Source organism: Oncorhynchus nerka, linkage group LG14 (genome assembly GCF_034236695.1).
Source record: "Oncorhynchus nerka isolate Pitt River linkage group LG14, Oner_Uvic_2.0, whole genome shotgun sequence".
In the NCBI taxonomy this organism is placed as follows: domain Eukaryota; kingdom Metazoa; phylum Chordata; class Actinopteri; order Salmoniformes; family Salmonidae; genus Oncorhynchus; species Oncorhynchus nerka.
The window spans coordinates 96,050,360-96,067,709 of NC_088409.1; the positions used below are offsets into that span (position 1 = coordinate 96,050,360).

General features: G+C 41.3%; 1 protein-coding gene across 1 annotated transcript in view; it reads right to left on the reverse strand.

The window, feature by feature from the left end:
- Window positions 1-17,350, reverse strand: part of LOC135575073 (RNA-binding protein 25-like) — a gene marked incomplete at its 5' end in the record, with an annotated part of 18,763 nt that continues 1,413 nt past the window's right edge. Inside the window, 3 exons of the mRNA XM_065027234.1 lie at window positions 1-9; window positions 527-967; window positions 11,517-11,735. Coding sequence (XP_064883306.1) covers window positions 1-9; window positions 527-967; window positions 11,517-11,735 — 669 coding nt within the window. The remainder of the gene's footprint in view (window positions 10-526; window positions 968-11,516; window positions 11,736-17,350) is intronic.

A 17,350-nucleotide genomic window follows, 5' to 3' on the forward strand; every position in this document is an offset into this window, starting at 1 on the left:
TTAGAGACTCTGAAAGAGAGCCAGAGCAGAGAGACAGAGTAGCTGGAAGCTGAACACAAGAGACAGTGAGATAGAAGACACAGCTATAAATGAGAACACAGAGTTATAGAGGGATCCCTGGCTAATAGCCCAGAGATAGAACACACAGCAGAAGACACACAGTTATAGAGAACACACACGAGATATAGAACACACAGTTATATAGAGAGAGAGGCCATACAGATGGATATTGGGTCACACTTTATTAGGACAGTCCATCTGTAAGTGCACTAGTATCAGCACTCTGTTGAGTGCATGCTAAGGTTAGGGCTAGGGTAATAGGTTAGAGGTCAGCTGAAGTGTTACTAATATAGTAGATACTGTAGCTAGTTGAAGTGTTACTCCTAAAGCCTATAAACAAATGATGTACATCTTCCTCTACCTATCTACTTGCTTCTCACACCTCACATGAGCCAAGTCACATTTTTATTTTCAATTCAATTCACGTCTCAACACACCTGACCAGATAACAACAAATATTACACACCTGGAAAATCTGTACGTTGACCTGCTCCCAGACACCTTTAGTCAGAAATAGCTCTACGTTGACCTGCTCCCAGACACCTTTAGTCAGAAATAGCTCTACGTTGACCTGCTCCCAGACACCTTTAGTCAGAAATAGCTCTACGTTGACCTGCTCCCAGACACCTTTAGTCAGAAATAGCTCTACATTGACCTGCTCCCAGACACCTTTAGTCAGAAATAGCTCTACGTTGACCTGCTCCCAGACACCTTTAGTCAGAAATAGCTCTACGTTGACCTGCTCCCAGACACCTTTAGTCAGAAATAGCTCTACGTTGACCTGCTCCCAGACACCTTTAATCAGAAATAGCTCTACGTTGACCTGCTCCCAGACACCTTTAGTCAGAAATAGCTCTACGTTGACCTGCTCCCAGACACCTTTAGTCAGAAATAGCTCTACATTGACCTGCTCCCAGACACCTTTAGTCAGAAATAGCTCTACATTGACCTGCTCCCAGACACCTTCAGTCATAAGTAGTACCTAAGCATGGTGCATGAGGAGAGAAGAGGACAGAAAGAGAGACATATGGTTTGGAGAGGAGGGAGGAGGGAGGAGGTGAACACACTCCATTGTTCAGATAATGACTGGTGATGTGTTGCAGCCTGGTCTCCTATTATATCTCCACTGTGGTGAACTACTTTCTAAGTCCAATGCTGGAATTCTGGGAAAGTGTGTGTGTGTGTGTGTGTGTGTGTGTGTGTGTGTGTGTGTGTGTGTGTGTGTGTGTGTGTGTGTGTGTGTGTGTGTGTGTGTGTGTGTGTGTGTGTGTGTGCGTGCGTGCGTGCGTGCGTGCGTGCGTGCGTGCGTGCGTGAGTGCGTGCGTGAGTGCGTGCGTGCGTGCGTGCGTGTGTGTGTCAGACTGTCTGGGAGGGAGGGAGTGAGGGAGGGACAGTAATGTTAGAGGATAAAGAGGAGACATCTCCATTCAATAAGATGATACAGACATCTCCCTTCAATAAGAGGAGACATCTCCCTTCAATAAGAGGATTCAGACATCTCCATTCAATAAGAGGATTCAGACATCTCCCTTCAATAAGAGGATTCAGACATCTCCCTTCAATAAGAGGATTCAGACATCTCCCTTCAATAAGAGGAGACATCTCCCTTCAATAAGAGGATTCAGACATCTCCCTTCAATAAGAGGAGACATCTCCCTTCAATAAGAGGATTCAGACATCTCCATTCAATAAGAGGAGACATCTCCCTTCAATAAGAGGATTCAGACATCTCCCTTCAATAAGAGGATTCAGACATCTCCATTCAATAAGAGGATTCAGACATCTCCCTTCAATAAGAGGATTCAGACATCTCCCTTCAATAAGAGGATTCAGACATCTCTATTCAATAAGAGGATTCAGACATCTCCATTCAATAAGAGGATTCAGACATCTCCCTTCAATAAGAGGATTCAGACATCTCTATTCAATAAGAGGATTCAGACATCTCCATTCAATAAGAGGATTCAGACATCTCCCTTCAATAAGAGGATTCAGACATCTCCATTCAATAAGAGGATTCAGACATCTCCCTTCAATAAGAGGATTCAGACATCTCCCTTCAATAAGAGGATTCAGACATCTCCATTCAATAAGAGGATTCAGACATCTCCATTCAATAAGAGGATTCAGACATCTCCATTCAATAAGAGGAGACATCTCCATTCAATAAGAGGATTCAGACATCTCCCTTCAATAAGAGGATTCAGACATCTCCCTTCAATAAGAGTATTCAGACATCTCCCTTCAATAAGAGGATTCAGACATCTCCCTTCAATAAGAGGATTCAGACATCTCCCTTCAATAAGAGGATTCAGACATCTCCCTTCAATAAGAGGATTCAGACATCTCCATTCAATAAGAGGATTCAGACATCTCTATTCAATAAGATGATTCAGACATCTCCATTCAATAAGAGGATACAGACATCTCCCTTCAATAAGAGTATTCAGACATCTCCATTCAATAAGAGGATTCAGACATCTCTATTCAATAAGAGGATTCAGACATCTCCCTTCAATAAGAGGATTCAGACATCTCCCTTCAACAAGAGGATTCAGACATCTCCCTTCAATAAGAGGATTCAGACATCTCCCTTCAATAAGAGGATTCAGACATCTCCATTCAATAAGAGGATTCAAACATCTCCATTCAATAAGAGGAGACATCTCCCTTCAATAAGAGGATTCAGACATCTCCATTCAATAAGAGGAGACATCTCCCTTCAATAAGAGGATTCAGACATCTCCCTTCAACAAGAGGATTCAGACATCTCCCTTCAATAAGAGGATTCAGACATCTCCCTTCAATAAGAGGATTCAGACATCTCCCTTCAATAAGAGGATTCAGACATCTCCCTTCAATAAGAGGATTCAGACATCTCCCTTCAATAAGAGGATTCAGACATCTCCCTTCAATAAGAGGATTCAGACATCTCCCTTCAATAAGAGGATTCAGACATCTCTATTCAATAAGAGGATTCAGACATCTCCCTTCAATAAGAGGATTCAGACATCTCTATTCAATAAGAGGATTCAGACATCTCCATTCAATAAGAGGATACATCTCCATTCAATAAGGAGCAGCCAGATTTACCTACTCTCCTCCTCCTTTACCTACTCTCCTCTGCTGATGTCATCCTTCCTCTTCCTCTTCTTCTGCACTGAGGGGCAGGCCTAATCTGACGGACAGGTCAGGGGTCTGTTTTTCTGCCTCAAAAGGCCAAGAAAATAATAAAAGTTAAGACCCACTAGACAGTCGGCAGCAGATCTCTCTCTGTGAAGACCTGTGAAGAAGTTAGAGAAAGGTATCGCCTCGCTCTCTTCTGTCACTCCAAGGAGGTGTGAGAGCCGACCCCCTCCCTCTATCCCTCAGTGCCTCCGTCCCCCTTTGCTCACGTACCCAGGCCTTTGTGTTCCAGGTGGCAATTTTCTCTCTCCAACACCTGCATGCCCTTCTAACAGAAAAACCTTCGGTTGAGAACACAAGACTCACACATACACACAGAGAGAGATGAAACCAGTGTGAAATGGCTGGCAGGTAAGATGTGCATTCTAGATGAGATCGGTGAATTCACTCGATCTGAGACCTTGACGAAGTTCTCCTTGCTCTGAAAGGGCTGTGGCTTTTTGTTCGGAGCGAAAAAGAACAAAAGTTAAAAGTGTGACTGTTGTCGATGTGTGCATAGGATCCCTGGTTCAAGCCCAGGCTGGAGACAGGCGGAAGCAACACCGTGACACACGGACGCACCCACACACACTGCTAAGACCTGTCATTATATGTGTGAAAACCCAGAGCCCTTACAGTAGCTGGATGCTGTACCAGGGTGAGATAGAACACACAGCTAATGTATATAGAACACACAGCTAATGCATATAGAACACACAGCAGAACACACAGCTAATGTATATAGAACACACAGTTATATAGAACACACAGTTATATAGAACACACAGTTATATAGAACACACAGTTATATAGAACACACAGCTAATGTATATAGAACACACAGCTATATAGAACACATAGTTATATAGAACACATAGTTATATAGAACACATAGTTATATAGAACACACAGTTATATAGAACACATAGTTATATAGAACACATAGTTATATAGAACACACAGCTAATATATATAGAACACACAGTTATATAGAACACACAGCTAATATATATAGAACACATAGTTATATAGAACACATAGTTATATAGAACACATAGTTATATAGAACACACAGTTATATAGAACACACAGTTATATAGAACACACAGTTATATAGAACACATAGTTATATAGAATACACATCTAATATATATAGAACACAGTTATATAGAACACACAGTTATATAGAACACATAGTTATATAGAACACACAGTTATATAGAACACATAGTTATATAGAACACATAGTTATATAGAACACACAGTTATATAGAACACACAGTTATATAGAACACACAGCTATATAGAACACATAGTTATATAGAACACATAGTTATATAGAACACACAGTTATATAGAACACACAGTTATATAGAACACATAGTTAATATAGAACACACAGTTATATAGAACACACAGTTATATAGAACACACAGTTATATAGAACACACAGCTATATAGAACACATAGTTATATAGAACACAGTTATATAGAACACATAGTTATATAGAACACACAGCTAATATATATAGAACACACAGTTATATAGAACACATAGTTATATAGAACACATAGTTATATAGAACACACAGTTATATAGAACACACAGTTATATAGAACACACAGTTATATAGAACACATAGTTATATAGAACACATAGTTATATAGAACACACAGCTAATATATATAGAACACACAGTTATATAGAACACACAGTTATATAGAACACATAGTTATATAGAACACATAGTTATATAGAACACACAGTTATATAGAACACACAGTTATATAGAACACACAGTTATATAGAACACATAGTTATATAGAACACATAGTTATATAGAACACACAGTTATATAGAACACACAGTTATATAGAACACACAGTTATATAGAACACACAGCTAATATATATAGAACACACAGTTATATAGAACACACAGCTATATAGAACACATAGTTATATAGAACACAGTTATATAGAACACATAGTTATATAGAACACACAGTTATATAGAACACATAGTTATATAGAACACACAGCTATATAGAACACATAGTTATATAGAACACACAGTTATATAGAACACACAGCTAATATATATAGAACACACAGTTATATAGAACACATAGTTATATAGAACACATAGTTATATAGAACACATAGTTATATAGAACACATAGTTATATAGAACACACAGTTATATAGAACACACAGTTATATAGAACACATAGTTATATAGAACACATAGTTATATAGAACACATAGTTATATAGAACACACAGTTATATAGAACACACAGTTATATAGAACACACAGCTATATAGAACACATAGTTATATAGAACACATAGTTATATAGAACACACAGTTATATAGAACACACAGCTATATAGAACACACAGTTATATAGAACACACAGTTATATAGAACACACAGTTATATAGAACACACAGTTATATAGAACACACAGTTATATAGAACACACAGCTAATATATATAGAACACACAGTTATATAGAACACACAGTTATATAGAACACATAGTTATATAGAACACATAGTTATATAGAACACACAGTTATATAGAACACACAGTTATATAGAACACACAGTTATATAGAACACACAGTTATATAGAACACACAGTTATATAGAACACACAGCTAATATATATAGAACACATAGTTATATAGAACACACAGTTATATAGAACACACAGTTATATAGAACACATAGTTATATAGTTATATAGAACACACAGTTATATAGTTATATAGAAACATAGTTATATAGAACACAGTTATATAGAACACACAGTTATATAGAACACATAGTTATATAGAACACACAGTTATATAGAACACACAGTTATATAGAACACACAGCTATATAGAACACACAGTTATATAGAACACACAGTTATATAGAACACATAGTTATATAGAACACAGTTATATAGAACACACAGCTATATAGAACACAGTTATATAGAACACACAGTTATATAGAACACACAGTTATATAGAACACATAGTTATATAGAACACACAGCTATATAGAACACACAGTTATATAGAACACACAGTTATATAGAACACACAGTTATATAGAACACACAGTTATATAGAACACACAGTTATATAGAACACACAGTTATATAGAACACATAGTTATATAGAACACACAGTTATATAGAACACACAGTTATATAGAACACACAGTTATATAGAACACACAGTTATATAGAACACACAGTTATATAGAACACACAGCTATATAGAACACATAGTTATATAGAACACATAGTTATATAGAACACACAGTTATATAGAACTATATAGAACACATAGTTATATAGAACACACAGTTATATAGAACACATAGTTATATATAGTTATATAGAACACACAGTTATATAGAACACACAGTTATATAGAACACATAGTTATATAGAACACACAGTTATATAGAACACACAGCAGTTATATAGAACACACAGCTAATGATATATAGAACACACAGTTATATAGAACACACAGTTATATAGAACACATAGTTATATAGAACACACAGTTATATAGAACACACAGTTATATAGAACACATAGTTATATAGAACACACAGTTATATAGAACACATAGTTATATAGAACACACAGCTAATGTATATAGAACACACAGTTATATAGAACACACAGTTATATAGAACACACAGTTATATAGAACACATAGTTATATAGAACACACAGCTATATAGAACACATAGTTATATAGAACACATAGTTATATAGAACACACAGTTATATAGAACACACAGATATATAGAACACACAGCTATATAGAACACACAGTTATATAGAACACACAGTTATATAGAACACACAGCTATATAGAACACATAGTTATATAGAACACACAGTTATATAGAACACACAGTTATATAGAACACACAGCTATATAGAACACACAGCTACATAGAACACACAGTTATATAGAACACACAGCTACATAGAACACACAGCTACATAGAACACACAGCTACATAGAACACACAGCTATATAGAACACACAGCTACATAGAACACACAGCTACATAGAACACATAGCCTTGTCTTTGTTAAAGGTCCCTAAAGCACACACATCCCTGATTCGCTCCTCTTTTCAGTTCGCTGCAGCAAGCGACTGGAACGAGCTGCAACAACACTCAAACTGGACAGTTTTATCTCAATCTCTTCATTCAAAGACTCCATCATGGACACTCTTACTGGCAGTTGTGGCTGCTTCGCATGATGTGATGTTGTCTCTACTTTCTTGCCCTTTGTACCCTGTTTTGTGTTGCTACCATGTTTTGCTGCTGCCATGTTGTGTTGCTACCGTGTTGTTGTCATGTGTTGCTACCATGCTGTGTTGTCATGTGTTACTGACACGCTAAGTTGTTGTCTTTAGGTCTCTCTTTATGCGGTGTTGTGTTGTCTCTCTTGTTGTGATGTGTGTTTTGTCCTACATTTGTATTTAATTTATTTTTATTGTTAATCCCCAGCCCCCCCGTCCCCCCCCGTCCCTCGTCCCTGCAAGAGGCTTGCCTAGTTAAATAAAAAAAATACAAAATAAACATATCTTCTCTAAAGAGACAGACTGGTATGAATGCTTTTTATCACCTATATAAGGTCAATCAGTTGTCATAATGGAACCTAACACTGTTCTGTTGGCTCATACAGTAAATCATACCAGAACAATCTGGAGACCAAATGGTGGCTGAGTCTCTAAGGTGAAGGAACTGTTGAAGAATGACTCTAACATCTAGGGAATATGAACATAAATGACTCATCAATAAACATCTTAGCCTGAATGAATAATGGATGGGCCCCGTTTCCCATCGCCACTGGCTGAAGATAATGCTACAGTAAACCATCACCATCACATTACACCTGCTGGCTAAGATAATGCTACAGTAAACCATCACCATCACATTACACCAGCTGGCTAAGATAATGCTACAGTAAACCATCACCATCACATTACACCAGCTGGCTAAGATAATGCTACAGTAAACCATCACATTACACCAGCTGGCTAAGATAATGCTACAGTAAACCATCACATTACACCAGCTGGCTAAGATAATGCTACAGTAAACCATCACCATCACATTACACCAGCCGGCTAAGATAATGCTACAGTAAACCATCACATTACACCAGCTGGCTAAGATAATGCTACAGTAAACCATCACATTACACCAGCTGGCTAAGATAATGCTACAGTAAACCATCACCATCACATTACACCAGCTGGCTAAGATAATGCTACAGTAAACCATCACATTACACCAGCTGGCTAAGATAATGCTACAGTAAACCATCACATTACACCAGCTGGCTAAGATAATGACCAACGCACAGTGAAGCTGGCTGGCTGAGCTGGGCCTAGTGCTGTATGTTCAGACTGGCCAACATGCTAAGGTTCCGCGGTAGGGCCTCAAAACCTAATGTGTGGAGCACGTTCAGTTACTATGTTCTGTGTAGCATGTGGTGCTGTACAGACCACATGACAATATATTTATACTATAGCAGGGCCTCCCCCGAAACTAACAAAACCCACAGACTGAGGCTGCACTACATCTGATTACAGAGAGAGAGAGAGAGAGAGAGAGAGAGAGAGAGAGAGAGAGAGAAATCGATGGAGAAAAATAGACAGGGATAAGGAAAATGAATATTTGGAACCCATTTCTTCACCTTGAATGACTTCCAGGGCAAGAGAGAGGGAGGGAGGGAGGGAGAGAGGGAGGGAGATAGGGAGAGAGAGAGGGATGGAGAGAGGGAGAGAGAGAGAGTGGGAGGGAGGGAGGGAGAGAGAGAGGGAGAAAGGGAGGGAGAGAGGGAGAGAGCGAGGGAGGGTGTGAGGGAGAGAGGGAGGGAGGGTGTGAGGGGAGAGAGGGAGGGAGGGAGGGTGTGAGGGAGGGAGGGAGGGAATGAGGGAGGGAGGGAGGGAGGGAGGGAGGGATAGAGAGAGAGAATGATGCTGTCACTTTGAAAAGTGCCATAAAGCCATATTTTGTAACACAGACAGACCAGAGAAAGGGAGCAAGGGATGGCCAACCACGCAATGAAGTCCCGAGAAAATGAGTTGCCGTAAAAATAAATGTGGAAGGAATACAGAGAGAAGAAAGGGAGAGAGAGAGGGAGGGAGAGAGGGGAGGAGAGAGGAGAGAGAGGGAGGGAGAGAGGGAGGGAGAGAGGGAGGGAGGGAGAGAGGGGAGGAGAGAGGGAGAGAGAGGGAGAGAGAGAGGGAGGGAGAGAGGGAGCGAGAGAGGGAGAGAGAGAGGGAGGGAGAGAGGGAGAGAGAGAGGGAGGGAGAGAGGGAGAGAGGGAGGGAGAGAGGGCGGGAGAGAGGGAGGGAGAGAGGGAGAGCGATATAAAGTTCCATAAATCTAAAATTAGCCACCATCATTTTCATTTAACCTCCAAAAATCATAGCTTCATGTTTACATGGGCAAACATTTTGTGTTGGACTTCACATTGTAGACATTCCAGAACCATTTCAACAGAAAAGGGAGGGTACTCTGCTGTGAGTACTCTGAAACACGGCAATCTGTTACGGAGACAGTAATACTGCCACACCAACTGTCACGAGTCATGATGGTAGACCTTTTAGTCACGGTAATTAGGCTTCTCCAAGCTCTGATGCTGCTGATGGTCATTAGTAGCCACCAAATGTGTTAACTTCCTGGTACGCAGCACTCTAGTGCACTCTCGAAAATCGAATCAAATACTTCATGAGAGCCCATGAACTCATGTTGCACAACATTTCTATAGGCTATGCAATTGTGTGAGAAAACAGAGTTTTGATGGCCTCTATTAAAAAGGGGAGGATCCCATCATCTTCCTATAGGCTAGGCCTACTATATTTATTTATCAACTTTCCTAATATTAAGCACATTGCTTCTCTTTACACCCTACCTGGCTGGCATGAAAATGAACCACAGGAAAAGTGTCATTCAATATTAAATGTGTATTTTTTTCGATGGCCCTGTTTCAAAACAGGTGAAACAGGTGTTGCGAAATAGCAAGCCGATTCTAAATGTAATTTTGGATTGGAGATGCTTAATGTGAGTCTGGAAGGAGATAATACAGTCTAGCCAGACACTCAGGTATTTGTAGTTGTCCACATATTCTAAGTCAGAACCGTCAAGAGTAGTGATGCTGGACGGGCGGGCAGGTGTGGGCAGCGATCGGTTGAAGAGCATGCATTTAGTTTTACTTGTATTTAAGAGCAGTTGGAGGCCACGGAAGGAGAGTCGTATAGCATTGAAGCTCGTCTGGAGGTTAGTTAACACAGTGTCCAAGGAGGTGCCAGAAGTATACAGAATGGTGTCGTCTGGGTAGAGGTGGATCAGAGAATCACCATTAGCAAGAGCGACATCATTGATGTATACAGAGAAAAGAGTCGGCCCGAGGATGGAACCCTGTGGCACCCCTATAGAGACAGTCAGAGGCCTGGACAAGAGGCCCTCAGATTTGACACATTACATTCTGTCTGAGAAGTAGTTGGTGACCCTGGCTAGGCAGTCATTTGAGAAACCAAGGCTGTTGAGTCTGCCGGTAAGAATGTGGTGATTGACAGAGTCAAAAGCCTTGGCCAGGTTGATGAATACGGCTGCACAGTATTGTCTCTTATCGATGGCGGTTATGATATCGTTTAGGACCTTGTGCGTGGCTGATGTGCACCCATGACCAGTTCAGAAACCAGATTGCATAGCGGAGAAGGTACGGTGGATTCGAAATGGTCCGTGATCTGTTTGTTTTAATTAACTTGGCTTTCGAAGACCTTAAAAAGTCAGGGCAGGATAGATATAGTTCTGCAGTAGTTTGGGTCTAGAGTGTCTCCCCCTTTGAAGAGGGTGATGACTGCGGCAGCTTTCCAATCTTTGGAGATCTCAGACGATACAAGAGTGAGGTTGAACAGGCTAGTAATAGGGGTTGCAACAACTTCGGCAGATCATTTTAGAAAGAGAGCGTCCAGATTGTCTTGCCGGCTGATTTGTAGGGGTCCAGATTTTGCAGCTGTTTCAGAACATCAGCTATCTGGATTTTGGCTAATGCAGTATGCTTCAGGATGTTTTTGTGCTGGTCAAGGGCAGACAGGTCTGGAGTGAAACAAGGGCTATATTTGTTCCTGGTTCTACATTTTTTGAATGGGGCATGCTTATTTAAGTTGGTGAGGAAAGCACTTTTAAAGAATAACCAGGCATCTTCTACTGACAGAATGAGGTCAATATCCTTCCAGGATACCCGGGCCAGGTCGATTAGAAAGGTGTGCTCGCTGAAGTTTTTTAGGGAGCGTTTGACAGTGATGAGGGGTGGTCGTTTGACCGCAGACCCATTACGGACGCAGGCAATGAGGTAGTGATCGCTGAGATCCCGGTTAAAGACAGCAGAGATGTATTTGGAGGGCATGTTGGTTAGGATGATATCTATGAGTGTGCCGTGTTTATAGATTTGGGGTTGTACCTGGTAGGTTCATTGATAATTTGTGTGAGATTGAGGGCATCAGGCTTAGATTGTCGGATGGCCGGGGTGTTAAGCATATCGCAGTTTAGGTCATCTAACAGTACGAGCTCTGAATATAGATGGGGGGCAATCAATTCACATATGGTGTCCAGGGCACAGCTGGGGGCAGAAGGTGGTCTATAGCAAGCGGCAACAGAGAGAGACTTGTTTCTGGAAAGGTGGATTTTTAAAAGTAGAATCTCAAATTGTTTGGGCACAGACCTGGATAGTAAGACAGATCTCTGCATGCTATCTCTGCAGTAGATTGCAACTCCGCCCCATTTGGCAGTTCTATCTTGTCAGAAAATGTTATAGTTAGGGATGGAAATGTCAGGGTTTTTGGTGGTCTTCTTAAGCCAGGATTCAGACACTGCTAGGACATCCTGGTTGGCAGAGTGTGCTAAGGCAGCGAATAAAACAAACTTAAGGAGGAGGCTTCTAGTGCTGCATGCATGAACATGCCTGAAACCAAAGCTTTTATGGTTACAGAAGTTTACAAATGAGAGCGCCTGGGAAATGGGAGTGGAGCTAGGCACTGCAGAGCCTGGATTAACCTCTACATCATCAAAGGAACAGAGGAGGAGTAGGATAAGAGTACGGCTAAAGACTATAAGAACTGGTTGTCTAATACGCTCAGAACAGAGAGTAAAAGTAGCAGGTTTCTGGGCACAGTAGAATTGATTCAAGGCATAATGTACTAGCAAAGGTATGGTAGGATGTGAATACAGTGGAGGTAAACCTATGCACTGAGTGACGATGAGAGAGATATTGTCTCTTGAAACATAATTTAAACCAGGAGAGATCACCGCATGTGTGGGAGGTGGAACTAAATAGAGAGCTGAAGCCTATTGAGCAGGGCTAGAGGCTCTACAGTGAAATAAGGCAATAATTACTAACCAAAACAGCAATGGACAAGGCATACTGACATTAAGGAGAGGCATGTGTAGCCAAGTGATCATAGGGGTCCAGTGAGTGGCTCGGGCCGGAGACACGGCGATTCGGGCAGCAAGTTGTCCTGCGGGCCTCTTAAGCTAACAGTCCGATATGCTCTAGACAGCTAGCAGGCCGCGGCTGAAGGCTAGCAGATGGGAATTCAGGGGATGTCGCGACGGAGAAGCCAGTTGAAAATCACCCTCGAACAGATTATGTCGGGAGTCCAGTTGTCAACGGGGGTCCAGGCCAATTAGCAAAATAGGTATTGTAGCCCAAGGAGTGGCTGAAGGACCTCTTCGGCTAGCCGGGAGATGGACCTAGCGAAGGCTAGCTCTGGGCTAGTTGGTTCTTGCTTCAGGACAGAGACGTTAGCCAGGAGAAGCCAATCAGATAGCAGCTAGCTAGCCTGTGATGATCCAGGTGAAGAGGTTCAGAGCTTGCGGTAAGAATCTGGAGTCCAATTTGCTCTGTTTTGAGTCGCGCTGTGCAGACTGGCGAGAGTTGGCCGGGCTAAAGTTTAGCTGATGACCGCTGGCTGACTACTAGCTAGTAGCTAGTCAGCTGGGTAGCTTCTGTTGAGGGTTCCGGTTCTAAAGTAAATAAAATCCCCAATGAGTGAGTCGGGTTGCAGGATGTTGAAGTTGGCGTTAAGAAAAATAATTAAAAAATATATGCGAAGAAAAAATATATAAAAAGATAAATACACTGGACAAGACGAAGATGAAGACAAAAGACGCCTGACTGCTACGCCATCTTGGATATATCAATGCGTGAATGACATATTATCACTTGTGAATGATGCCGTAAGGCAAGAAACAGCGCATACCTTTTTTTTGTGATTTTTTTCAAATCCTAGTTGCCTCATGTAGCCCAGCCCATAGTCCTATAAGGTTAGTATCACACCTCATGTAGTCTAGTCCATAGTCCTATAAGGTTAGTATCACACCTCATGTAGCCTAGTCCATAGTCCTATAAGGTTAGTATCACACCTCATGTAGTCTAGTCCATAGTCCTATAAGGTTAGTATCACACCTCATGTAGCCCAGCCCATAGTCCTATAAGGTTAGTATCACACCTCATGTAGCCCAGCCCATAGTCCTATAAGGTTAGTATCATACCTCATGTAGTCTAGTCCATAGTCCTATAAGGTTAGTATCACACCTCATGTAGTCTAGTCCATAGTCCTATAAGGTTAGTATCACACCTCATGTAGCCCAGCCCATAGTCCTATAAGGTTAGTATCATACCTCATGTAGTCTAGTCCATAGTCCTATAAGGTTAGTATCACACCTCATGTAGCCCAGCCCATAGTCCTATAAGGTTAGTATCACACCTCATGTAGTCTAGTCCATAGTCCTATAAGGTTAGTATCACACCTCATGTAGCCCAGCCCATAGTCCTATAAGGTTAGTATCACACCTCATGTAGTCTAGTCCATAGTCCTATAAGGTTAGTATCACACCTCATGTAGCCTAGTCCATAGTCCTATAAGGTTAGTATCACACCTCATGTAGCCTAGTCCATAGTCCTATAAGGTTAGTATCACACCTCATGTAGCCCAGTCCATAGTCCTATAAGGTTAGTATCACACCTCATGTAGTCTAGCCCATAGTCCTATAAGGTTAGTATCACACCTCATGTAGCCTAGCCCATAGTCCTATAAGGTTAGTATCACACCTCATGTAGCCCAGCCCATAGTCCTATAAGGTTAGTATCACACCTCATGTAGCCCAGCCCATAGTCCTATAAGGTTAGTATCACACCTCATGTAGCCCAGCCCATAGTCCTATAAGGTTAGTATCATACCTCATGTAGTCTAGTCCATAGTCCTATAAGGTTAGTATCACACCTCATGTAGCCCAGCCCATAGTCCTATAAGGTTAGTATCATACCTCATGTAGTCTAGTCCATAGTCCTATAAGGTTAGTATCATACCTCATGTAGTCTAGTCCATAGTCCTATAAGGTTAGTATCACACCTCATGTAGTCCAGCCCATAGTCCTATAAGGTTAGTATCATACCTCATGTAGTCTAGTCCATAGTCCTATAAGGTTAGTATCATACCTCATGTAGTCCAGCCCATAGTCCTATAAGGTTAGTATCACACCTCATGTAGCCCAGCCCATAGTCCTATAAGGTTAGTATCACACCTCATGTAGCCCAGCCCATAGTCCTATAAGGTTAGTATCACACCTCATGTAGCCCAGCCCATAGTCCTATAAGGTTAGTATCACACCTCATGTAGCCCAGCCCATAGTCCTATAAGGTTAGTATCACACCTCATGTAGTCCAGCCCATAGGCCTATAAGGTTAGAATCACAAGTAAAGTGGCCAAATAACTTCTCCAACTCAGAGTATATTATTCTGTTCTTCTGAAATACATTTTCTTCATATCTTGTCTCTTTAGACCTGTCTAAAATACATAATGGATTGATTGTGAAGGTGTAGACTATATTACACGGAATGAATATACTTTTTAATGTTTTTGATGTTCCAAAGGTCTTCATCATTGTAATTATTTGCCTACCTCCTCATGCCTTTTGCACACATTGTATATAGACCCCCCCTTTTTTTTTCTCTACTGTGTTATTGACTTGTTAATTGTTTACTCCATGTGTAACTCTGTGTTGTCTGATCACTCTGCTATGCTTTATCTTGGCCAGGTCGCAGTTGCAAATGAGAACCTGTTCTCAACTTGCCTACCTGGTTAAATAAAGGTGTTCTCAACTAGCCTACCTGGTTAAATAAAGGTGTTCTCAACTAGCCTACCTGGTTAAATAAAGGTGTTCTCAACTAGCCTACCTGGTTAAATAAAGGTGAAATAAAAAAAATAAAAAAATAAAAAAAATCTGTGGCTTGTAGGCTATGAGTGGAAGCCCAGAGATGTCATGATCACCACTGCCCTCATGCTGGGCAATGTAGTCATTTCTGCTTTCCTAAATGCCCACTTGCTGAGAAGACCATGACTGTTGTGACTGTTAGAGGGAAGAGGGAAGGAGTTAGAGGACAGAGGGAGAGGTCGAGAGGATGAAATGACAGGGAGAGAAGGAGAGAAGAAGAGGCAAAGCAGAATGTGATTGGAACTGAAAAAGAGAGAGGAGTGGGAGAGAATGTGAAGGAGAGGAGAGAGAGCAGAGAGGGTTAAGGAGAGGAGAGAGGGAGAGAGGGGGAAGGAGAGGATAGAGGGAGAGAGGGTGAATGAGAGGTGAGAGGGTGAAGGAGAGGTGAGAGGGTGAAGGAGAGGTGAGAGGGAGAGAGTGTGAAGTAGAGGGGAGAGATTGTGAAGGAGAGGTGAGAGGGTGAAGGAGAGGTGAGAGGGTGAAGGAGAGGTGAGAGGGTGAAGGAGAGATGAGAGGGAGAGAGCGTGAAAGAGAGGAAGAGCATGCGAAGGAGAGGAGAGGGAACACCAAATAATGCACGCAGAGCAGAATTAGGCTGATACCTAGTAATTATCAAAATCCAGAAAAAAGAAATTAAATACTACAACCACCTAAAAGGAAGCGATTCCCAAACCTTCCATAAAAAAGCTTTCACCTACAGAGAGATGAATCTGGAGAAGAGTCCCCTAAGCAAGCTGGTCCTGGGGCTCTGTTCACAAACACAAACACACCCCACAGAGAGACAGAGACAGACACACCCCACATGGCTCTCAAGAGAAGACAGGCTATGTGCTCACTGCCCACAAAATGAGGTGGAAACTGAGCTGCACTTCCTAACCTCCTGCCCAATGTATGACCATATTATATACACATATCATACCATATTAGAGACACATATTTCCCTCAGATTACACAGATCCACAATAAAAAAAATTAACAAATATAATTTTGATAAACTCCCATATCTATTGGGTGAAATACCACAGTGTACCATCACAGCAGCAATATTTGTGACCTGTTGCCTCAAGAAAAGGGCAACCAGTGAAGAACACACACCATTCTAAATACAACTCATATTTATGTTTATTTATTTTTCGTTTTATACTTTAAGTATTGGCACATCATTACAACAATGTATATAGGCATAATATGACATTTGAAATGAAATGTCTTTATTATTTTGGAACTTTTGTGAGAGAGGGTAGATGAGGTAGAAAAGAGGAGATTTACCCATCCTGGCACTCAGTTTGCATTCCACCTGGAGACCTGGAGAATTTAGGACCATTTTTCATTCGCTTCTGCCTCCCTCCCTCCCTCCCTCCCTCCCTCCCTCCCTCCCTCCCTCCATCAATTTCCATCTCTCTCGCCATCTCTTTCTCTCAACGTCTCTCCCCCTCTGGAATTTGGCTTGTCCAAGGCTAGTATTTTACCTATTCATCCAAACTGTAGACTGGTTTCTTCTTCCCAGCTTATTTACATAGGCTGTCTATCTGTCTCAGAGCCTCTCACACGGTCTGTGGTGTACTCATCAGCAAGACTTCTGAGAAACATTTATTTGGATGAGTTTATATTCATGTCCCATCTTTAATTGACCAGGTGTGTACCAGCGAGATAGAAATCGGACACATATCTGCCATGATAAAACTGTTCCAGCCATGTCAGCTGATGGGACGGGAAGAGCTTGAAGACGACTAGATGGAATCTTCCACTCCCACCTCTACAGTTGCCTTGGTACTCAATTCATCCTCCTTTTAATAGAATAGT